General features: G+C 43.5%; 3 protein-coding genes across 10 annotated transcripts in view; 1 reads left to right on the plus strand and 2 right to left on the minus strand.

The window, feature by feature from the left end:
- Positions 1-5,842, plus strand: part of LOC105903367 (zinc finger CCHC domain-containing protein 24-like) — a 31,800-nt gene extending 25,958 nt beyond the window's left edge. The window contains exons 3-4 of the mRNA XM_012831105.3: positions 3,064-3,228; positions 5,383-5,842. Coding sequence (XP_012686559.1) covers positions 3,064-3,228; positions 5,383-5,496 — 279 coding nt within the window. The 3' untranslated portion in view covers positions 5,497-5,842. The remainder of the gene's footprint in view (positions 1-3,063; positions 3,229-5,382) is intronic.
- Positions 5,843-9,537: 3,695 nt separating this feature from the next.
- Positions 9,538-13,250, minus strand: ppifb (peptidylprolyl isomerase Fb). Its single transcript, XM_012831130.3, has 6 exons — positions 12,985-13,250; positions 12,652-12,682; positions 12,154-12,242; positions 11,853-11,949; positions 10,526-10,601; positions 9,538-10,143 (listed from the first exon to the last, which is right to left on the minus strand). The coding sequence occupies exons 1-6, from the start codon at positions 13,120-13,122 to the stop codon at positions 10,011-10,013; spliced, it is 564 nt and encodes a 187-aa protein (XP_012686584.1). The 5' UTR covers positions 13,123-13,250; the 3' UTR covers positions 9,538-10,010.
- Positions 13,251-14,434: 1,184 nt separating this feature from the next.
- Positions 14,435-25,000, minus strand: part of LOC105903345 (zinc finger MIZ domain-containing protein 1-like) — a 137,431-nt gene continuing 126,865 nt past the window's right edge. For 3 of the 8 annotated variants that reach the window (XM_042703151.1, XM_042703152.1, XM_042703153.1), the window contains exons 9-23: positions 24,954-25,000; positions 24,223-24,519; positions 23,643-23,825; positions 23,448-23,522; positions 23,104-23,272; positions 22,645-22,786; positions 22,102-22,312; positions 21,505-21,610; positions 20,732-20,892; positions 20,553-20,620; positions 20,372-20,440; positions 19,968-20,212; positions 19,335-19,501; positions 18,697-19,065; positions 14,435-18,195 (exon numbers count right to left, since the gene is read on the minus strand). The exon at positions 24,954-25,000 is cut by the window's right edge and continues 152 nt beyond it. In XM_042703151.1, the coding sequence (XP_042559085.1) occupies positions 18,088-18,195; positions 18,697-19,065; positions 19,335-19,501; positions 19,968-20,212; positions 20,372-20,440; positions 20,553-20,620; positions 20,732-20,892; positions 21,505-21,610; positions 22,102-22,312; positions 22,645-22,786; positions 23,104-23,272; positions 23,448-23,522; positions 23,643-23,825; positions 24,223-24,519; positions 24,954-25,000 (2,417 nt within the window). In that variant the 3' untranslated portion in view covers positions 14,435-18,087. The remainder of the gene's footprint in view (positions 18,196-18,696; positions 19,066-19,334; positions 19,502-19,967; positions 20,213-20,371; positions 20,441-20,552; positions 20,621-20,731; positions 20,893-21,504; positions 21,611-22,101; positions 22,313-22,644; positions 22,787-23,103; positions 23,273-23,447; positions 23,523-23,642; positions 23,826-24,222; positions 24,520-24,953) is intronic. The other 5 variants (XM_042703158.1, XM_042703157.1, XM_042703155.1 and 2 more) reach the window with 5 other exon arrangements.

A 25,000-nucleotide genomic window follows, 5' to 3' on the forward strand; every position in this document is an offset into this window, starting at 1 on the left:
GGAGGAGGAGGAGGAGGAGGAGGAGAAGGACACTGAATAATATGAGTCAAATGTAGGTTGTGTTGGCAGGCGGCAGGTTGTTTTTGTTGCCTGCAACCCCGGCTCCTTGGCGAGTGGTGGGGGCTAGGCAAGGGGGGGGCCTGGCCAGGCGGCTGGCTGGCTGGCTGGCTGGAGGAGTGGAGCTGTGTGAGCTCAGAGCTCTGGACTCGGAGCAGCTGTGTGTGATTACCCTGCACATTAGTCACAGGGAGCAGCAGCTCTCCGTGACTCTGCTCCTCACGCCCAGCCTCCACAGCCCCCCACCAACCCCCAACAATCTCCAGGATCTGGTTTTGAGGGAGGAGGAGGAGGTGGGCTGGGTTGGGTGGATGGGGTTAGCGAGGGGGGGGGGGGGCTCCCAACTCCCAAATCACTACAACCAGGAAGAAAGGAAGGAGGCAAGGGGGAGACCAAAGCTTTCACTGGCTTGACTTTGATATGCAACATGGACTCTTGACATGCCAAGACCTTAAGAGACTCCCAGAGCCTCGAACCCGGGGCGGGACTGCGTGTGGTGCGCCTGTGGAAAATGACCGCGACTGGTGCGGTTTGTTCTCTGAAGACTCTGACAAGGCACCTCCCGGCCCCCTGCAGCAGCAGCAGCAGGTATCCCTCTCGGAGGTTATCCTGATGGGGGATGAAAAGAGGTCGGCCCAATGGGAACCATGTGGGTTCTGGGCCTGCCTCGGGCTCGGATAGGCCTTGTCAAACATACTGTTTTGCTCAGTCTTGATATTTTGCGCCGTTAAAAATCTATGGAGAGGATATTTGTTTTTAGTATCGAGTTACAGGGAGATTTACCTTTCACTACAGTCCTTCAGCAGTTACATCACTCAGGTTTGTGGACTCAGCCCTGGAGGGTACAGTGGCACCTCCCTCCAGTGGCACCTCCTCCCAGTGGCACCTCCCTCCAGTGTCTCTCCGGCCACCTCACGGCATCTTTTGCTGGCGTTGAACTCAGCTTAGATCTTGTGTTCTGTAAACAGGGATTTGTTGACGTTTTTACAATTATTAGGAACACAAACATAATACTAACACACAATAATGACCAGGGTTGCGTTTCCTCCCTTGAGTAAATGGAATATAGTATTCATAATTAGGTTTCCATTAGCAAATGACGGCTATTCATATGATAAGGGCATGGTAACTCAGTGATCGCTATTGGGTCATGATGTGGCAAGAAAACCTGTGGGGGGTAGAGGGCCACAAAGACATTCCAGGGCCATTACGTAATGGCCATGGTCTTTGACCAAGGTGTCCCAGGTGTGTTTACACCTAACTCATCAATATGCATTGTGCAAGAGATTAGTTCTATTCTCCTTACAAAGCGCTTATTTATATTTTAGTTTTGAACTGTATTTGAAAAGTAGAGTGTTCAAGGTTTCTAGGAGTGTTAGTTTTATGTCTCTACGACATAACATCTCAGCTGTTGCCATACCTACTTCACTCAACATTGAAAACAGATTCTCACTGACACTGACTTTCGTTTCACTTCTTCCCTGTTATCACCTGCGATCATGTTTGGAAATGTTTGACGCATACGTTTCATACGTCATTTTCTACAGAAACAGAAACTTAAAGTGTCCTTCCAGTGTCTCTCCGGCCACCTCATGGCATCTTTTGCTGGCGTTGAACTCAGCTTAGATCTTGTGTTCTGTCAGCAGGGATTTGTTGACGTTTTTACAATTATTAGGAACACAAACATAATACTAACACACAATAATGACCAGGGTTGCGTTTCCTCCCTTGAGTAAGTTAGCTCTTAAGCTGTACCTTAACATTTCGAGGTGTTTCCCAGAACATCCTTAGCTAAGGTATACCCTCTCTTAGAGATACTTCCGTAAGGTTGGTCTGGACGACTGTTAGCTGTGCTTTGAAAGTACAGTGTGTAGGATTTAGGATATATTAGCATAAATGGAATATAGTATTCATAATTATGTTTGCATTAGTGTTTAATCACCTGTAATTACAAATCATTGTGTTGCCTTAGCTTAGAATGAGCCCTTCCTATCTACATAGGGCCACAAAGACATTCCAGGGCCATTACGTAATGGCCATGGTCTTTGACCGAGGTGTCCCAGGTGTGTTTACACCTAACTCATCAATATACATTGTGCAAGAGATTAGTTCTATTCTCCTTACAAAGCGCTTATTTATATTTTAGTTTCGAAGTCTATATATTTGAAAGGTAGAGGGCCACAAAGACATTGCAGGGCCATTACGTAATACCTACTTCACTCAACATTGGCTTACAGATTCTCACTGACACTGACTTTCGTTTCACTTTTTCCCTGTTATCACCTGCGATTTCGTTTGGAAATGTTTGACGCATACGTTTCATACGTCATCTTCTACAGAAACAGAAACTTAAACTACCAAACAGAAACGTATAAGAACTGATTGTGGTCTCACACCAAATCACAGATTCTTGAAGACACAGGAAGACACTTCTGTATGGAAATAATCGAACTAAAAATGTGCAACAAACAGAACCTAAACGTATGTATGACTTTATTTCTTCAGGTGTTGGCTTCAGGTGTCAAAACTTTAACTTTTGGTCATCAGTAATATGACGAATTTATAGAATGTGTAAGTCAGTACAACTAAATATATATATACAGTATATATTAATATATTTGACAAAGTACATTTTGAAAACAGTGAAAAGAAAGTTAAATGACCACATTTATTAATGACCGTTTTTATTAGTGGAACACTGGAACAGAAACTGATCTTAGACTGTTAGACTGGGGCAGAATGAACTTGTCACTCTCTGAAATCCACACTGTTGGGTATAATTCGACTCCGTTGCTTTGATACTTTGTGTATAACTTTTACTCCCACGAGGGGAATATGAAACATAATCGCCATAACTAATCATGTCCAAATGACATTACTATAACTCTATTATTTTTAACTATGTTTGTAATATAGAACACTTCTCTACTCCTTTTCCCTCTCTCTCTCCTCTCTCTCTCTCTCCCCCCCCCCCCCCCCCCTCTCTCTCTCTCTCCCCCTGTCCAGGCTCGACCCAAAGGAGAGGGCCTGACGCCGTACCAGGGGAAGAAGCGATGCTTCGGAGAGTACAAGTGCCCCAAGTGCAAGAGGAAGTGGATGAGTGGCAACTCCTGGGCCAACATGGGCCAAGAGTGCATCAAGTGCCACATCAATGTTTACCCCCACAAGCAGGTATGTGTTGGCATAGGCTTAGCGACAGGAAGTAAGATGACCAGCATTCGCAGACAGACAGGATCATGCTCTGCCATTAAGTGGTGACACTGATCCAGAAAACAGCAGTGTATTTGAAATAAGGTATACATGCGGAGGCTGAAGAAGTTCTTGGGTTGCACATGTGGCGTACATACTTACTTGCAGTGTATACATTTTGGAATTTTAAGCCAATTTTCAAGAGCTTCAGTTTAAGTGTTGTGTTGTGTTGGTACATTGTTTAGTTTGGTCTGAGCTGATTTCGACAGCAGAGCAAATGATTTGCTTACTTGCATGGTGGCTCCCTCCAGAGACCTCTGCCAGAGCGCCTGTTCTGTTCTTAATTGCACAGTGGAGCAATGGAGTTGGACGGGGGTTCTGTGCGTTTAGGACACTTCAAATGCTATGACATCATCACTCATTTCAAAGTCGCTGTAGGCATCTATAATCAGCCCAAGAAAAAGACACACACACACACACACACACACACACACACACACACACACACCACACACACACACACACACACACCACACACACACACACACACACACACAACACACACACACACACACACACACACACACACACACACACACACACACACACACACACACACACACACACGGGCTGCCTGCAAACAATTACACGGAGCCGGGCACCAGTGGCACGCTATCTGTCAAGGAAAATAGTGGACCTCTTTGTGCAAAAAAAAAAACCATATATTGTGAATGCTGCCATTCCCCCCCTATTCTATTCAAATCAGGCATGTTCTATGTTTTCCACGAGCAACGATGGACCGCCTCGCAAGGAAACATCTGTGGACATGCGTAGCCTTTGCAACTTAAAAGCTTTTTTTTTTCCCCTTTCAAAAGCTTATTTGAAACATGAGCTGTCATTATTAGTATCCTGGATAGCACCCATATTTCCACTGATGTCTAACACATGAGATACCACTTGGTGCCACGCCAAAGCGTTCGAGTTGTTTGTCACTAATACAGAAACCTCATCAAAAAACGCTGTAATATGGACAAGCTGTAAAAAGCTTAATGTCCAGAGGGAGGATGACTCCATATAGATATGCTGTCTTCCATCTCATATTTAACACTGTTGATGTGAGGTAACTCGGCTTAAATGAGCTTTGTGGCAAGTTCAGCGTTGTACCGTGGCCAAGGTTTTCTGTGGCTGAGTGTGTCACTCACCACTTCAACAGTAGGGTCCACAAAGAGCTATTAGGCGTCGTTTGAAAACGGATAACACAAACAGACGCCTGCAAAAGGCTTAAATCCTTCTTCATTAGTTGGACATACTCCGACAATTAGTTAGACAAACTCGCACACAAAGGCGAAAATGCTGTTGTGTCTTTAGTGAGCATGCTTAGAGGAGAATCGCTGTTTATGTGACCCCCTGGTGAACCGGGTCTCGCAGATTAATGGTATATACAGAGAATCTGGAAAGAGGAGCGACCAAGACCTCAAGGCTATAAAACCTTCAGTCACAGTAGGGTTTGTGGATCGCATCAGTGTTACTCGTCCAGCCAAAGCCTGGTGATCAGTGCAGATGTTTGACCTGCCTCCCATCCCCCCCCCCCCCCCCAGTCAGTGGGGAAGACCAAGGCCACTCTGACTTAACAGCCCTCCATGAATCTCTCAGATGTAGACTGAGATTAAACCCTTTTATGTCTTATCTCTTTTTTGTGTGGATGGGGTAGTGACAGCAGGTGGCATTGAAAAAAAACATTAGATAAGTTATTTTTTGTATGATATCATGTAAAGTAGTCTGATCTGAATGTGGCATGTAAAAGATATTGTGTTCGTTGCAGTAGTCGGTGTGAAAAGTTCTTTTTTTTAAATCATTATCATCATTTTGTCATTATCATTATTATTATTATTATATTATATAATAATAATAATAATAATAATAATAAAATAGTAGTAGTAGCAGTAGTAGTAGTAGCAGTAGTAGTAACAGTAGCAGTAGTAGCAGTAGTAGCAGTAGCAGTAGTAGTAGTAGTAGCAGTAGTAGCAGTAGCAGTAGCAATAGTAGTAGTAGTAGTAGTAGTAGTAGTAGTAGTAACAGCAATAACAATTAGGTACCAGTACTGATGTTGACTTTTTCTCCGTCTCTCTACATCAGCGTCCGTTAGAGAAGCCTGACGGTCTGGACGTGTCGGACCAGAGCAAGGAGCATCCCCAGCACCTGTGTGAGAAGTGCAAGGTCCTGGGCTACTACTGCCGCAGGGTGCAGTGATCCCCGCACGACCAACCTGTGTGAAAAGTGCAAGGTCCTGGGCTACTACTGCCGCAGGGTGCAGTGATCCCCCCCCCTGCACGACCAACCTCTACCCCAACGCAACAGTGACCGTTTACTCACCTAAGTGCTCAAAGGGATAATGGTGATTCAGTGTGAACACTTGTTAATTCAGCTTTAATGCATCACGTTGACCTGTGTGCAGTGTGTGTGTGTGTGTGTGTGTGTGATGTGAATGACTGACCGTTTCTGCACAAATGGTGGTAGCACTAACCCCCAAGACACACAAACATACACCTACAAACCTACAAACAAACACACACACACACACACACACACACACATACACACAATCACACACACACACACACACACACACACACACACACACACACACACACACACACACACACACACACACACACACACACACACACACACATACACACCTGCCTACATACACACACACACACACACACACAAACCCCAAGCAGTTGGAATGAAGCAGGCCATGATACAGTGTTTTCTTACTTATTTTGTTTACAAGATCACTCCTTCCAGTTCTCCCTAACCTAGTGAAGGTGAAGGCCATGTATACATTACTAGACTGTGTCACATGATGCCTTCACACAGACATTGGGGCAGTAGCACATCTTCTTGACTGTGAATCCACAAAGGGAGAATCGATATAGAGTCCGTCTCCTCTGTACACATTACACAGATATTTATTAAGTGGTCTCATTTTGCGCTTAAGACCTTTGTTTTGTGCAATTGCATTGATTTTAACCGGATGTATATCTATTTTAACCATCTAAATATGAGAGGTGATTGATAAGTTCGTGGCTAAAGGTAGAAGGAGAGGAGGTAAACAGCTGTATATATACACATGCAGTTCCACTCTGAGTAATTATGTTGAAAGTTTCAACTTAATAACTTTTGTGGTATTTCCGTTTCAGGTCATTGAAAAATGGCAAGTCAGCACGGTCTGAGAAATTGGACGTCGGCCTTCATGCAGTCATTTGCTAACTTGGTCTCAAGGGCATCATCGCCCAAGGAGGTCCGTGAGGACATGGTGGCAACACTAGGAGAGGGTGCCCCTTCTCACAGCCTGGTGAAGCGAGCTCCTTGGGTGAAGAGCCCTTGAGAGCAAGGTAGCGGACGACTGCACGAAGGCCGATGTTGTCCATTTTATCAGACAGTGCTGACTTTTTCCATTTGTAATGGTCTTAAACAGAAATACCACAAAAGTTATTAACTTCAAACTTTCTGCATTATCACTCAAAAGAGTTGAACCAAACATGCATGTAATGACAGCTGTTTAACTCATCTGCTTCTACCTTAGGCCACAATTTATCAATCCCCCCTCGCAGGTCTTTAGAAACTACTGTAGATTCAAGACTTTGTAGGCTGGGCAAATTATATAGGGTACTTTAAACTTAAGAAATTCGATATACTCTCCTAGAGTACCCAGAGGCTTTCAGATATCATATTTGTATGTTTGTATCCCTTTTCTTAAACATACAGTGATCTTAGTATAGAAAACATAATCACATGTTCTTGTGCAATATTCCTAAGGGTTGCTAAGGTAACTCGTAAGGCAAGCCAGCCGCAGAACAAAAATAGTGTGCATTTAAATGTGAATTTTTTTTCTCTGTTTTCCCAACAGATGAAAGCATAGCAATATTCAACATTAGTACATCTCCTTTATTGTAAAGGTGATACAAAAAGCACTCGTGTTTCCTTTATCGTTAGAAGGTAGTCGTTTGGGATGTTTCGGCGGAGTAAACTTAAAACCTCCGATCAACACATTACTCATTATTTCCTCATAAACAAGTGGTATTTCAACATAAATACAAGGTGGAACCACTCTCTCATACACGCATCCTGAGCGAAATAACATGTCTTCTTCATGGTATTTTGGTCCTTTACCAAAACAAGACTTCCCGCATACTGATTGTGCGTGCATCACTGGCATCGTGTTAAACCTGGTAAACCGTTCTAATATCGCCTCGTCCTCATCCAGCTTTAGCAGATCAATGCAAGGTAAGGTTACTTTATTACTTCATCTGTTGGCCAGCCCAATCCCCATGAGTGGAACATATCTAGGCGTCGTCCTTAGTGTTGTGTTTAATTTCTTTATACTTAAATATGATGGAAATCGACCTGTTCTTGAGATTTTAATGAGGCCATTAAGGCATTCATCTGTCTCTGTGACACAAATTGTAGCTTATTAGTAGCGCATATACTTGACTATTGATTAGTGTTATGTACCAAAATCAAGCTGTATATTTTTTTTTAATGAACAAAGTATTGGCATTTTCTGAACAATGATAGGAAGGATATCCGATTGTACCCTAGTTAAGGTGGTATTGCACGTCTGTATATATTCGATACCTGCCATTTAAGGCATTTTGTATTCATAAATAGTTTTAAAGCTTGCTTGTTTGGTTGTCGAGTTACCAGGAACATGGGAGTTTGAAGTATCTCACAATCTGGGAGTTAATTCCTGCAGGAAATATTTATAAGGATTTTGTTTTTACACCGATTGTATCTGTATAAAATATGCTACAGTACATTACGATGTGAAGTCTAGATGTCTACAAAAAATGGTATACACATCTGTCACTCATTCTATGGACCTGGCATTGTTTTGTTTTGATTTCCTGAAGAGTATATGATCAGTATTAGGTAACCAGTTTGTGTTCCAAGTGCCTGTGTTTAGTAAAATATGTATGTGTGTATTTTGAAAAAATATATAATCATATGTAAGATTTCTAAACAAATTCATTGTTGAGTTTATTTTTTTTTTAAATACTTTTTTTATTAATCTGATCAGAGGTTAATGACTACGCATTGATGAGCAATACCTTGTTGTATAAAATGAATATTACATTGTCTTAACATTATCAGGGAAAGCATTTTACCAGACGACACGTTTGTATGTCATGCATGCAATGGTATTTCTAGCATTATATCCCATTTCTGGTTATCTTCCATTTGTGTCTATAGAGGATGTTTATGGTGAGAGAAGGGAATATACATATTAACTCAAACCATTATAACTAGTTTGACCATAAAGCTGTATCTTTCCTGCCGATGTACTGTAAAAAAAATGTGTTCATACTGAATATTAACCATAATTACTCTCTTTGACTGTTAGGATAGCACTAAATGAAAACGTCCATATTCGTAAGGAATGTCAGCGATGAGGAATGAACTACAGCTAATGCCAAAGTTTGCGTGTTGTAATCCTTTTCACCCTTTCGTCATGTTTATGTTTGCAATGTCTGCAAAGACATGGGGCGGAACTCACAAAGTCTGTGATATTGGAAAACAAATTAAAAAGACTAAAAATAAACCAGATGATGAAACACCAGCCACACTGAGCTCATCAGCAGTGGGCAAATAAACTTGAGACAAGTTCAGGAGGAACGTGTCAAACCATGGACATGATCACACTGACAAGAAGGTTTCAAGGAGTGTTGACGATTCATTAATGCCTATGTAAAATGGCGGGATCGGAGAATGAAGCAGGATTGATAAATGTGCCTTATAGGTGTCTTTATTTTAAAATGGATGACCTGAAGGCTGATGAAATAATCAACGTGACAAAATAAAATGTTTTTTTGTTGGAAACCTTTGTGCGAGACCTCTCTCTCTCTTTCCCCTTATTAAAACTATAGGCCTCACCCTCTCTGAGTTCTCACACAGTGGCACACAGACACACTGCCCACGGATCAGAGAAAAAGTAACTGCATTTGATGGCGGCTCCCAGTGCACACAGATTCCATGCCACATTAGTAAGATCTCCATAAACTGTTTGACACTAATGCCTGTGTGGCTCTGAATACTTTGAAAACGTCATTCCTTTTATAGCTTCCCAAGGTACTGGATTGTCCTATTCCATTGCTGTTTGTATCAGGTAGCTGTTCACAGAGGGTGAAAGCACAATCGACACCGACAGGCACATCAAAAGAAACCCAAGACAGGAATGTGTTGAGCTAGATGGTGGGGGGAAGTTCAAAAACAGATGACGAAAAATCAGCACCACTAGTATGACTTTATTTCAATTTGTAACTGCCGTTTCCAAATTTACTCATTTAAAGCAGTCAGTCACACCATCACATTCCAGTACCTCTGTGGTCGTTTGCGCTTTTTTTTTAAAAAGTCACGTAATTTGGAGAGAAAATTACGAGGTAAACGCTGACGACACACACACACACACACAAGTGTGTTGGAGATTCCAGACAGAAATCATTTTGGACCAATCACAGCTTTCAAAACGGCTCGTCCCCCCCCCGCCCTTAAAGACGGGCTTGACAAACGAGCCTCTCAGCACAGCGCGGTCGACTAAAAAAAGAATAACAAACAAAATTAGAGAGAAAAAAAAAATTCTCGCCTTGACGTCCTCAACCCACCACCACCACCTCCGACTGTCTTCACAACGGCCTCATTTTCAGACATTCACAGTATGTGCTGGGGGTGGCCATGGGTGCCAGAGAGCTGGAGGTCTACTAGAGCTCGCCGCAGTCGGTGATGGTGATCCGCTTGGAGGTGCGCCCGGAGCGAGAGCCCAGAGCCTCCACTTTATCCACCACCTCGATGCCCTCCTTCACGCTGCCAAACACAACATGCTTGCCATCCAACCTGGAACAAGACAGAAACACACACACACACACATTTATTTCACAGATTGGATGAACTCACTCACTCATTCTCTCTCCATCTCACTCTTTCCATCTCACTCTCCTTCTCTCTTTCACGCATACACACACACACAAATGCACACCCAGCAGTTCATATCCCTCATACCACTCTTATGTGAACGCACCCCTCCCCACACACACACACACACACACACACACCCCCCCCCCCCCCCCCCACACACACACACCCTAAATCAAAGACAGTATCCATGACCCTGAGCTGTCTTGCACTCACCACTCTGTTTTGGCCGTGCAGATGAAGAACACACACACACACACACACACACCACACACACACACACACTGAGCTGTCGTGCACTCACCACTCTGTTTTGGCCGTGCAGATGAAGAATTGAGAGCCGTTTGTGTTGGGCCCAGAGTTGGCCATGGACAAGATCCCTGAAAAGCATCAACACTCAGGGTCAGGACAGAGCGAAAACACTCATGCATATAACTCACATAACACCTAGGGCACTCTCTCTCACAACGGCATCCACGCCCTCTCTAACCATGCAATTTTACTATCTCATCAGCGGACAAAATGCATTGTAGCCAAGTACTGATTGTTAAGGTACATACAGGTCTGACAAAGACACCCAATACAATCCTGATACACAACAATTCTGAGCTTATCTGAGCCGATTAGATCATTCAGAGGCCCATTCCCAGGTGGAATAGGATGCTTTTAGAATGTGAAGAAAGAGTAATTATATTAGTAAACTGACTCCTTTTGGCTTTTAAAAGTGGGTCATGCCTATCTGGCAAAAAAAAAAAAAAAAAGTTTGCCATCCTCGCATTCATAGCTGAATGTCGCCATCTGGTGGACAAATAATCCACCATCCTGGTCATCCTTGTCCCACAGACAATATGGCTGTGTTTACACTGCAAAGGTTGATTCACAGTTAGGCTTTAAGCCTGTATACAACTTCTCAAAAGACCTTGTTACACCAACCAAAATAAGTGACTCGTATACGATAGCTGCATTTATTACACCTGATGTCCAAACCTGACTATTGAAGCACTGTGCCAACTGGTGGAGCAAACAAACACTTTGAGATGGGGCTGGAGATGTGATCAGTTTCTGGAAACAGCCAAAAGGGGTTGTTGTTTGAGTACAGGTTGGACAATGAGGGCGTTAAGTGCATTTCTCATCAATAAAAGGCCGAGCTCAAAGCAGACCTGCGGATTTAAACAGGAAGTTCAGTAGTGCTTTTTACCGTGGTGTTTGCTTTATGTTTTTGTCTGTGTGTGTGTGTTTTTTTTTCAAAGAAAAGCCAGCACCTGTTCATACACAACTTATAAGGTGAACTCCGCAATTTTAATCCAAAATCATTTTTGTCAAATTCAGCTAACTGTTCATGGCCCTCCGTTCTGTGTGTGCTAAAAAACCTGGTGTGTTGACATGCAGTCCTGACTCTGTCAATGGGAAACAAACGTAGTGCCTCGGAACCAAGCCATACGCAATTTCACCCAATCAACAAGTTGCTTCAGAATCGCAGACTGTACCTTTAAGTACTAGGCTAAATTTCTCTCTCCTTGAAGACAATCTGCTGCATAGCAAATATAACAATAACTATATCAACATCTCTACATTGCTCTCTGTAAGAAAGACACATATAGATTATGATGGGGATGACAATCATGACTTACCAGGCCCAGTATGCGTCAGTTTGAAGTTCTCATCTGGGAACGACCGTCCATATATGGACTTTCCCCCAGTGCCGTTGTGGTTGGTGAAGTCTCCTCCCTTGAAGATTGAATGAATGTCAAGGATTATTAGCAACGCCACCAGGGCATCAAAGGCTTCCAGTGGGAAATACCATAATGATATGATGCATGCTTGGTCTTGTATCGGCTGTGAAAATATGTGCTGCAAATCCAAGATAGCGTCTAGTACATAGGCCCATATGTTGTAAAGGACACAGGACACATTGACACATATAGACTGTACCTGGACCATGAATTGAGGAATGACTCGATGGAAAATTGATCCCTTGAAACCGAAACCCTTGTCTCCTGTACACAGGGCACGGAAGTTCTCTGAGGGAAAATGCAAACAAAGGTGTTAATGGTGTAAGTTGTGACCGTATGTTGACTAACTAGGTTTTGGCTCTGACTCATAACGTTTCGTTGTGCCATTTGTGACAAGCAACTTTGACCACTAATAGCCTATATATAGAAGCTATTAATGTGGTTTTGGTCAGTCATAATAATGCATGTTTATAATCCATGAGACATGCCATAACGTGAACTTTAAAATACTAAAAATATCCAATATGCAATTTCGACCTCCATGGTATATTCCTCCCCCAAAAACAATGTAATATGTATTTAAGACGCACATGCAGATCACTTTTCATACTAGTGTTCTGGATGAGTTCTGACAAGACGGCACTGCCCTAAAAATCGTCCATGGAAACCAATATAAACATGGGAAAGGATTGCCTACCTGCAGTTTTTGGCACCACGTCGGCTCGCAACTGCAAAAATTAAAGCAATGACAAAATGATATATCGTGCATTTAACGCCCTAGCTTAGCTGCTCTTTTCCACTTTTGGACGTCAAATTAGAGGTCAAGCTCTGTCTGCTGAAGTTCTCACCAGTAATTCGTCATTCGCCTACTTAAAATGTTATTTAATAGTATAAACATGCATGGAAATACGTTATATCGAGTGAACACGAAGAAGTATCCTTGCATTCCAATATTATGATCAAGAACAAGTGCTAACCAGTAGCCGCGTGTCAATCATCAGAGTGCCATTCATTGACAATGCATTCTTACCTCGAAGGTTACTCTTCCAAGAGGTTGGTTGTCTGCAGCAATGTCAAAGTAGACGACTGGGTTTGCTGGCGGACCAGTCGTAAACATTCTAGTGGCGGTGAACGCCAATGAACAAATTCTGAAACGTGGAATAAGCATTGTGATATCGTGGTGTTGAACTTCACTTCACAGAATCAGAGTCAACCCCGACAAACCAAACTACAGCGTTACAAAACGATACACATGTCACGTGTGTTTTTTTTTCCCGGCTCCAAAAAGGAAGTGCAACATGGGGGGAACGGAAGTGATTGCGAAAGTCACGTGCTTTACACATTTAGAGATTTGATTTGGTTGTCTGTGTGGATGATTATGCTAATCTTGTTAATATACGGTAAAACCCTAGTTCTAGCTATTAGACATGTTTGCTGTGTCATGAAAAATAACAGTAATGTATATTATTCTTGAAGTAAAGGCGGTTATGGCTCAGTCAGCTCCCTACTGTAAGTGTATGGTTTAAGAAAAAAAAAAAAAAAAACACCTTGACATTTAGCATTGTGCTGCCTTGAACACAACGTTATACCTTTAGCATTGTGCTGCCTTGAACACAACGTTATAGCCTAAACATTACATTGAAATGGAATCCCACTCCAAGCAGCAAATTATTGGTTGGCATGAAATCTGTCAAACTAGGCTTCTCAACACTCAAAAAAGAGTTTCTCGTCTACTAAGTCATCGATGTAGCCTACTTAATAATCTCACTGTGGCAGCCCAGTAGGCCTATAGCCTGCCATATATTCCTTCAGACAAGCCTTTCCTCCTAACCTTGTATTGTGTCTAACTGCTACGATGTGAACAGTAGGCTACAATAATTGTTCATAACATTGGGTCGAGAGTCCAGTTTTGATACCAGAAGCGTAAGTCAGACACAATACTATACGTATATACTATATAGGTTATATATAGGCACTTCAGAGACCCAGATTTGTGAATGCATCCATTTTGCTGCCTTCTCATGTATCCATGACCACCAGACAACATTCATAAGTACCATACCAAGTTCAGTCTTTGGACAAGTAACTCCAGCAGCTTTTGACACTAAGGTAGGTCAACCAACACTAAGGCAGGTCAACGCGGAGGTAGGTAAACATTTATGGTTTTGGCAGTCAGCAGTTGTATCCTGAAAGGATACCTTGAAAACCCACCTTGTCAGGGATGTGTTAGAATATGAATATTTATTTTCCTACAGAGAGCTTTTAACTAATGGTTATAACTAAGTTTATTATTATTATTATTATTATTATTATTGTAAACGGACAAGTGTATGAAATAGGCTATCTTAGACTGACTGAATGCCATGCATAGAAGGGGATACTCTCTCTCTCTTTTGGTCTCATCCTTCTCTGTCTCTCGCTGAATACAACTTCCCTCTTTTTGCCTTCTACAGATGAAAAATGACACAAACACGGTGCTGTACAGGTATCATCTGAATACATATTTATTAGATAAATATTAGGCTGTCACATCATCTAACTACATACAGTTCTGCAAGACTAAAAACCACAATTAGCTTCTTTATTTCTGAAGTATGAAATGATTGTACATACAATGTACAAACATAAAGACAATGGCCACTTTTTGTGTGAATCACCTTAGATTGTACCATTTAATTTGTTATCAGATCATGATATAAAAAAGTGTACAAACTATGAATTTGGTTATAATCTTCCAAAAAACCTCCATATAGTCTACGTCTCAATATTTCCTTTATTTCCCAAACGTTTGAGCATTCTCAAATAATTTCTTAATTATTTTCATATATATTTTTTGCCCTGTAGCACCCGTTAACATATGCAGGTGATCAGCTAGTACTCATGGGCGAAATATTATATGTAGGTAAAACAGTTTTGTCCAATTTCCTCTGCCCAAAGAGGTCAGAGTACATCACAAAAGGTGAAACAAATGGCAAGAGCTATCCACAGATGCTGACAAAACTTTCAGGCAAGCTTTCTTTTTTTTCAATAACTCTGAAGAAACAAAGCACATTCCCAGTTAAGATGAATACATTTCTGTTAACAAGTCGTTACTCTCATTTACATATGTACAGGCATCTTTTGGGTGTCAACTGTTTCATGGCCTAGCTGGTCCTCTGAGGCCCAACTAAACCGGCCAGGTGGACACCAAATTCTCCTGTTGTCTGTGGAGTATATTGAAGGCTTTCCCTTGAATAGAAAACAATAAAATGATTCCTTTTCACGACGCAATTGAATTGTAATTTAGTGGCAGATTATCTTGGTTGGGAGTCTAGGGAGGGCCAGATGATTTTGAACTGAATCGCCTTGGTGAACAACAGCATCATGTGAATGACAAATTGATGATCGATCCGATGATATCTCATTATATAGTTTGATAGATATCAGATGATATACTGATTAAAAACAAAATGTGGCTGTATGTTCTCAAGATGACTCATTTCAATGATAGAATACACAGATTTTCAGAGACTATGTTGATATTGAACGCTACCTAAATCATGTTTCTCTTGCACCGAGACAAATTTGCTCTCTACACACATATGCGGCTTGAAGTAACATGTTTAAATGATCTTGTGTTTAATCAGTACATGGCTACATATTGTTAAAATGAAATTATCTTTCTAGCCTTACACTTCAATAATAAAACCAATACAAAATAATTTACCAAAAACACAAACCAAAATCAAGAGAAAAAAAACGAAACCAACAAATGGGATACAAATTTTTTTAAATGGTCTTTAGCTTTTCCAAAAGCTGCATTTTCTATAACAAAAATAAAAACAATATCATATATTTATTTCATGTAAGGCTGTGATATAGTTTTTAAAATACCACTTGTACATATTGACATTTTACGAACAATTCTGATATTCACACATTCTCTTCAGTACAACGATAGCCCCTTGTGTGATACACTTATCTCGGTTGCTCAATCCACCGTGTAGAGGACTCAGGTGGGAATGAGAATGTTAGTTCTCTAGTGGGTTTATAATTAATGTATTTGTATCTATAGTACAGTGAACAACATAACAACATGTGACATTAATATTGCTTAACAGGACCTGGAAAACAAAAATCCAGAAGTTATTGTGATTGGGCAGAGATGGCCAGCTAGCTCTGAAACAGACTGGCACCAAAACGGGACCAAATCCAGTCCAGGGTCGGCCGCCATCTGAGAACCAAGTGACCCTGATGGACAGGAAAATGTGCGGCCCACGTGCGATCGGGCCGTCGCACACCAAGAGAGAGAGAGAGACTGAACAAGCAGCAGACAGACCTGTGAGTTATAGCTTATGAGGAGAGATGTGTGTGAGCCCACTGATCCTATGAAGGTCCACAGTCAGCGGTCGGGGCTTTGAGGACAGACCACTGGGCGCAGAGCCGGACAAACATGGACAATCGGTTTTAAACGAAAGAAAAAAAAAAAGGAAAAAGGACAAATATCATCTAAGACGATACAAAAATATTCACAAGGATATTTACAATAGCTTCTTTCTTTTTAAAAAATAATACATTTGCATACTGGACAGCACTCTACTCATATAGTGTATTTTGGAACACAATAAACGATGGCAAGACGTGAGCTCCCAGGCTCCTGTAACTGGGGAAAACATGGGTGATTCGAGCCATATCCCACAATCCTTCGCCGTATAGCATACAGACACCAAACTGTCGCCTCTCCCTATCTTTGGTGACGAAATACAGATTCCCCACAGAATAGGTGAGAAGTCGCAACAACTTACAAAAGATCTCGTGGCGATTTTTCCCCGAAAATACCACAGACAGTTTAAAAAATAAGACAAAATGTCTTGTGAATGTCAGAGGTATCCCTTCTAGAAAAATGTGATTTGAAAGTCAAGGGGCAAGGAAAATAAGAAACCTTTCAGACGTCGAACGTTACCACACAAGGGCATAAGCATTGGCACACGCACACCTTGGCTCTCGATATTGGAGAGCGACCGAGGGTGAAGGCAGCCTTTACACTACAAGTGGGGGTCAACATGAGGATACGGTGAATAACAGCACAGGTCACTCATGCAAAACCCTACAGTACATATCTCTGAATTCTGCTCTGTGTACTGCCTCCTGGTGGCACGATAGACACCACAGCTCCAGGCCTATACCACCAGATTCTTACTGCCTTTGACTCTAGCCTACATGTCAGTGTCATAAGATGGATATGCTGAAGATCTCCGGACGCCAAATGAGAAGCACCAATATCTTAGTGCACTCGTTATTGGTTCACAGAGTTTCCTTATTCAAGCCGATTCTGGTAAAAAAAGGTTTGGTCTTGGCCACAATACCATAAATACCCAATCCCTCACGAGTGTTAGTACGTTTTACCGTGATGGAAACAATGAGGACTAATTCTGGAATTTTGGAAAAAGCATGAGATTACAACAAGGGTCCTTTTTTGATGATTGTGGTTGATAGCCTCCATCCCTTTGTGATGTGTTCTTTTTTGATTTGTATGTCATAAAACCGTCACTCTCTTGTGCTTTCAAATGATGTTATAGGAACAAACAGTGCTACTGGTCAAACTGGAGAACAAACCATTAGTGACGCAATGATTTACTGAGTATCACACACAGAAAACAAGAAATGGTAGGACACACACTGGCCAGAATGGACTGTTTTTTGACTTTTTTTTGACAAATTGAGTTACTTTATCTTCTTCAGATCAAACAAAGCCGTGTAAAAAAAAATGCTACTACATTTTTGAGAAGGTTCACACACAGAGATCCCACGTGTCTTTTAAAAAACTAACCCAGGATAGCTGCACAGTTTTTTTTTTTTTTCATTCTGTCTTTTTCCAGGGTATCGCTCTATGGCCACCAGTGCAAATGCCAGCTGCATTTAGTATGTCTTTCTTTCTTTCTTTCTTTCTTTCGTTCGTTCTTTCTTTCTTTCTTTCTTTTTTCATAAAACAATTCAGTCAACCTGTACTTGTCTGTGAAATCTGTCCACGATGAGAAAGAAGAAGAGAGGGAGTGCATCTTTGTGTTTTTCATCAAGTACTGTGTTGCTGTCCCAAACTGTGTTTGTCCACATCATCATGATCAAGTCCCCACTGTTTTTAGTGTTCGTCACCTCAGTTGTTTTCAAACAGAGACAGAAGGTCGTCGTTGCTATTGCTGGGTAGATCTGGGGGGTCCAGGTAAGACAAAAGGTCGTCAGGGTTCGCAAGTTCAGGAAGAAGCTTTAGGAAAAGAGAGAAAGGACAAACATGTGTCAGCACAACTGGTTATGTGCCACCTTATTCAATGATTCATTCTTATGCAAGGACCCCCTCGAAAACGAGATGCTGCATCTCAAGGGGTTATCCTCCAAACCATAAAAACTCAGGACAGACAAGCTTCTGCAATATCCATCAGTGATAACATCAGTAACAGGCTGTTTTCTGTCTTCATGCACAGACAACCATTTGTAAAATAAAATGTACTGTACAACCCCAGAACTACAACACTTCTCAGCATCTTCTAAATGTGATGGCAGTGCCCTCTGATGTGGATGGAGGCAGACATTTGATCTCACTTTTGCTACATGGGAATGGAATCAATCATGCAGGCATCTCTACACCTTCTCTCTCCCAACTGAGCACCAGGAGCTAAAGGGCCTAAGATGGGAATCACTGACATATTAAGTAAAGTGTTATACTGTGTACTACAGTATTCACACAGACTGTTGTGGCTGTACTTACATCCAGGGAGGGTTCGGGCATATCCACCCCGCCACACTGTCCATCCAGGCCACCCGAGGGGTTGAAGCCAAGGTCTGGGTGCGGGTGGCTGTTGGGCCGTTGCTGGGGGGCCTGGGACTGGGAGTGGGGGTGAGGCTGGGGTTGGGCTTGAGGTTGCTGGGGAGGCTGCTGGCGGCCGGGCTGGTTGGGACCACCGTGGTGGAGGGGCTGCCCCGACGGGGCGCCTGGGTGGGACGGTGGGCCGTGCATGTGCTGCTGCTGCATGGGGTGGTGGGGCGAGTCAGTGCTGACAGAATGAGGTACCTGAGGGAAGGAGAGCGATGTGGCAGGGTGAAGATTCCCACTTCGCCCCACTGCTATGTGCTGCTTCTTCAAAAACAGAAATGGTTTTTTCGTTAGAGCAATTTTTCTCTCAACACCACAACACCCTCACAGTAACAACAGAATGGTTTGATTCAGATTAAGATGAATCTAAGATTTCATTTTAAAAGTAATTCTCTTTTTTCTAATAGTATCCTAAAGTGCGTGTCTTACTGATGCTGGTGTCACTACAGGGATTTACACTATTAGTTTAAAAAGATCTAAAATGTGCAGTTTTATGTTGGGTCTGCTCAAAAGCTCCAGGGAAAGGCACTCACTGTGTCGGGCATGCCGTGACTGAGGGGCTTGTCGGGGCCCATGAGTGAGTTGGGCATGTCGGGCGGATGGGAAAGCTGGGGGGGTCCGTGTATGAAGTCATTCACCGACGAGCCTCCGACGTTGCCGTGGGGGAAGTCAAAGTTCCCGTGCCCTGGGAAATTGTTGCCTGAGAGAGAGAGAGAGAGAGAGAGAACAAGAGTGTCAATGGTGATTAGCCATTTACCCTGCAGAGATACAATAGTGAAGGGAGTGAGCTAAAATGACTGGTATTCAGTGACATATTTCATTGTTAACTGTTCAAGTGAATTGTCTGAAAACAAATCAACTAGTCAAGAGAGCTTTTGTGCCCGCATATCTCGTGGTAACACAGTGAAGGCATGCATTCAATCAGGAAAGTACTTTCTCAACTTTTTAGCAAACACACCTGTAAACACAGTGTCCACAACACAAAATGATATCTGGAACATGCCAGACAATACCACAGTAGATAATTAGCTGATAACTAATTAGCCTTTGCTATGGATAATTTTTTTGTTTTTAGGTATAGCTTTTCACCCATCAGTCAAGGTTTATACTGCTTGACAGGAAAGGCACAAGAATGGTGGTAGCTTGTGTGTGAAACGAGTGGGTACCTTGGTTGCCGTATTCCCCGCCGTTTCCTCCCTGCTGCGAGGGCATGTTGGGGTAGAGCGACGGGCCCGGGCCCAGCTGGGCGATCATCTCCATCACGTTGGGCATTATCATCTGACTGGGGCTCATGGTTTTGAAGCGCTTGGCCAGCGGTCCGTCCGGGTCCTCCTTGATGTGCATCTCGGACTTAATGGCCACCGGCCGCCAGCTACACGTGGGGTCGATGGTGACTTCTTCAAACTCCGAGCTATTGGAGGGATTTAAAAAAAAGCCACGTCAAGTTCAAAGGTAGGCACTGACGTGCAGGGTTAACCACAGTCTATGGTTCAGATTTAAGTTGTGTGAATATGAGAATTAGAATACATAAAGACGTACAGATACAGTTCAACTCAAAAGCGTTACTTACTTTTGTATGGCATTTAAGACGCCCCACATATATTGGTCGACTTCCAGGCCTTCTAATAACGCAGTTTTGCTGAAAGAGAGAGAGGAATATGAATGACTCTAAAACCCTTAAAACACCTCCAACCCCACATTCACAGAAAGCATTAAAAAACGTAATCTGGTGTCGTGCATATCTGACTTACTTGCATACTGGACATCGCCACGTGCCTCGCTCACAATTCAACTGCAAGTAGGACTCCAAGTCAAAACACTGGGGAAAGAACACAAAAGCTCATCAGTCCCAGTTGGTGATTTAAGGACGGCTGATCTAAAGAGAGACGTCCGTCAGCCAGACAGGCCGGCCGTGGGGAGAAACGCTCACCTGTACGTGTTTACAGTCGTGGCCCCGCGCCGGTAGCTGGATCCGCCGGAAGGTGATCGGACACTTGAGAGACACTTTGATGGCCGTCTGCTCCACGCCGTCCTCTCCGTTTATCGTGGTGTTCCCGGCCGAAGCCGCCACGCTGCTGAAGTTTCTCTTCACTGAGGAGAGGGGGAGAGGAGGACAGAGACATGGAGAAGCTGGTTAGTTCAGGCAGAGGGCTTACGGCAGGTGGAGGCCAATGAGGGGGGGATCTCAGGGATGTAGAAAAAAAAGGAGGGGGTATGAAAAATGTCAACTGGAGGAAATGATCAAGAGGAGATCTAAGAGAAGAGCAAGACCCTTCTGAACAGAAGTATTTACATTTACATTTAGTCATTTAGCAGACACTTTTATCCAAAGCGACTTACATATGTGCGACTTACAATGTATACACATTTTACATTTTACACTGATGGCACACTGCACATCAGGAGCAATTAGGGGTTCAGTGTCTTGCTCAAGGACGCTTCGACAGGGAATCGAACTAGCAACCTTCTGATTACTAAACGACTTCTCTACCTCCTGTACCACTGTCGCCCCATAAAGTATGAAGACAACAAGGAAAGAGAGGAGGCAAACAATGGAGGACAGAAGAGGTGGATGAGGAGGAGGAGGAGGAGAGGGGAGGTACACACAGAGGAAGAGGTACTAGCGTGTGTGTGTGTGTGTGTGTGTGTGTGTGTGTGTGTGTGTGTGTGTGTGTGTGTGTGTGTGTGTGTGTGTGTGTGTACCTTTGGTGATGCAGTGCTCAGCCGGCAGCAGCCTCTTCTTGAGCAGGCCCTGCAGGACTGAGCGCACTGATGGCCGATGCACCAGCTGCAGGACGAACAGGTGCGACTAGTGGGAGAGAGAAACACGAGTGAACACAAACTTCTCTCGAACAGGACACTCCAATGGTCTCAACTCATTTCATTCATTTTTGAATACACTATTTCTCCAAGCATGTGATATTATGAGCATAACGTGTAAAACACTGACCATATCTCCAATGTTGTTAAGTAGTGTTGTTGTGGTGTTGTTGTAATGTTGTTGTGGTGTTGTTCTAGTATTGCTGTAGTGTTGTTGTGGTGCTGTCTAACTCCACAAACACACACACATAAAACACTTTTATCTATCTTCATTTCATTTAGCTCATCGTTTGTCAAAGGGATTGTAAAATGTTCAAAACCGTAGAAACAGACACTTCACTTAAAACATCTGACACACACACACACACACACACACACACACACACACACACACACACACACACACACACACACACACACACACACACACACACACACACACACACACACACACACACACACACCAAAAGCAGTACTCACACAGCAGCAAGCAGTGACGGTGATCTGGATGGTGTTCCTCCCCGGCTGGCACACTGTCTTCAGGTGCAGGGGCTTGTGGGACGTCTTGTTGTCGCCCCTCTCGATGGTGAGGGGCGTGGCGTTGACGCTCACCTGCACCGACGCCGGCCAGTTGGTGTTCATCTGCCGGTCCTCGTGGTGGTAACACTTAAACTGCAGCTCCAGATCTGACCTGAGATCAGCAAAGCGGCACAGTCCATCAGCAATCAGATAGTGATGAGGACATTTGAATGAAGTGGTGTGCTATGAAGTGTTAACAGTGTGCTTATTATTACATCTCCCCTTTTCATTTTTAAAGAATTAAAAGAGAGCTTTTGCCATCGATGCCATCCTGCAGCCATAATTAAAAATCTAGAAACGACTTCAGACAACATTTTGGTTTGAAGACTTATTTCACTAGTGTTATATCTCCCTGTTTTATGCTTCATACAAAAATGCTTTGTTTTGTTTTTATTGTTGTTTATTTCTGTTGATGCAGAGGTGGAGGGGGTCCGGGGATCTCACCTCCACATGAGTGTCTGGTGCACGGAGGGCCGCAGGTGGAACACGTGGTTGCTGACGGCCAGGTTGTGCTCCAGTCGGAAGGGCTCCAGCACCACCCCATCCCGCACGGGGAACGTCAGACGCAGCTCCTCGTGAGGATTCCCTAGTGGGGAGGAGGAAGAGGAGGAAGCGGAGGAGTCAGACAATCAGAAAAGGTGGGGTGAGAACACGTCACGTGTGATGTTGTCTGCGGTAGACATTACAGGTTCAGAAAACAACTGCGAATCAAATGTAGATATATACAGACACATAACATCCGTATACAGACACATAACATCCGTAAACAGACACATAACAACGGTATACAGACACATAACATCTGTATACAGATACGTAATACTGAGTAAGTATTATTTATCATTTATAGTTACACACTATCTAGTACAGAATGGTTCCCCTTGAAGCACACTTCAGACATACCTGGTGGGGGAGGCAGTGTGCTCATATTTGGTTTGATATCTGGCGGGAACAACGGCTTCACGTCCTGGCCGGGTGACAGGTACGGCGGCATACTGCTTCCTGGGGTCATGGGGGGCGTGGGGTTGCCTGGTACTGGTGAGTGGGGGTAGTTACCCACCGGCCGAGGAGCCTGAGGAACATCAGCACACAAAACTACATCAGCAACTTCAACAGCGTACCGGCATAGTAAGCCCTTGCGTTTCTTCCGGGAATGATTGGCAAAGTTGTAAGTTGACCTATATAGCATATGGCTAGACATACTGTACCATAAAGTTTTCAGTAATGAATAATGCTACTGTACTTACTCCGTTCATATTCCCTTGGCTATATTGGAATCCACTTCCAGCGAAATTATTACTCTGCCCATTAAATGGTTCCTGCTGTAAAGATGAAAGATAAAAATCATGTTATCATCACTATATGCTCTACAGTCTACACGACACATACAAAAATGTATTAACAGAAAGTCATACATGTTTGCCAAGTTATGAAAAGCTCACCTTAAAATACTGGCCCATGGCTGCACCGGGTGGAGGGTACTGGCCCGGGTTGGGCTGCCCCTGCATCCTCTGGCCGGGGTAGTTGGGCGAGGGGAGCGGCCTGGAGGCGTTGGGGTTGGGGTACTGCCCCTGCTGGCTGGGGAACTGGCTGTTTGGGCCATACTGCTGGGCCCCGTAGTTATTCTAAGGGAGCAGAGAGATCCATCAATCACGTCCTGTGTGCTACCGAGTCAGTCCCTATATCACTGGCATCAGTGACAACACCATTCCTCTGCCTCATTACACAGCAGTGTGTCATGTTAGTTTCTGACACACAATTATGAGACACTCTGGTTCATTCTGTGAACCCATCTATTTATATGCAAGGTATATTGCTTCAACAAAACAAAACAAAATTAATGAATATAGAATTATACAAGTACATTCAAGAGTGCAATGAGACTGTAAAACCTGTTTTGGTTTTAATCCATAAACGTTCCAACAGTTAACTAGGCCTGGCACAACTGGCAGCAGTTTGTGCTGAAATGCATTGGGTGATTGATCTAAATCTCAGTGGTGCCCAAACGGTGCCTGCACCCACCTCCCCTGGGTACTGCCTCTTGATGCCCTGCATGGGCATCCCCTGTGGGCGGGGCCCCGGGTAGCCTTGGACGGGCATCCTCTGCCCGTGACTCCCGAAGGGCCCCATGGCTTGGGGCCGCGGCGGCTGGTTCATGCCCATGGGAGCATGCCCGCTCATGTTGGGTTGGCTCATGCCCCCGCCCATGCCGCCGGGGTTCATGTTGCCTTGCATGGTGGGAGGGCCCCGGCCCCCCGGCTGGTTCATGAACTGGCCCCCGTACGCCTGGTTGGGCCCCATCTGGAAAGAGGAACACATCTGTAGGGAAGGCAGGTCTCATTAGCACTCGTCAAGTGCCTGAACATCTGGGTGCAACTGACTGACTCTATGTAGTGCAGGGGGGGCTGAACATCTGGGTGTAACTGAATGACTCTATGTAGTGCAGGCGGGGCTTTATTGCCCTCCAAACCTGAGAGGCCACGATGGCTATTTGGCTCAGCATGTCCAACACTACTAGTGTACCGAGTCAACCAGAGTCAAACCAACATCTTCAAGTATAACAGTAGGTTCCACTTTGGGCTAATTTGTTGAGCAATTGACTCGTGCTGTGTCTTTTAAGTTAATATGATCAAGTCAAGTTCATTATCATCCTCATCATCATCATCATTCATCTTTATTATCGTCATCATCATCATCTTCATCTTCATCATCATCTAACATGAAGTTTTTTTGTGTAAACTCCTCTAAACTACCTGTCCATATTGGTTCATGTCCTTGTTCTGGGTCTCCTGAAGGGCAG

Source organism: Clupea harengus, chromosome 23 (assembly GCF_900700415.2).
Source record: "Clupea harengus chromosome 23, Ch_v2.0.2, whole genome shotgun sequence".
Lineage (NCBI taxonomy): Eukaryota > Metazoa > Chordata > Actinopteri > Clupeiformes > Clupeidae > Clupea > Clupea harengus.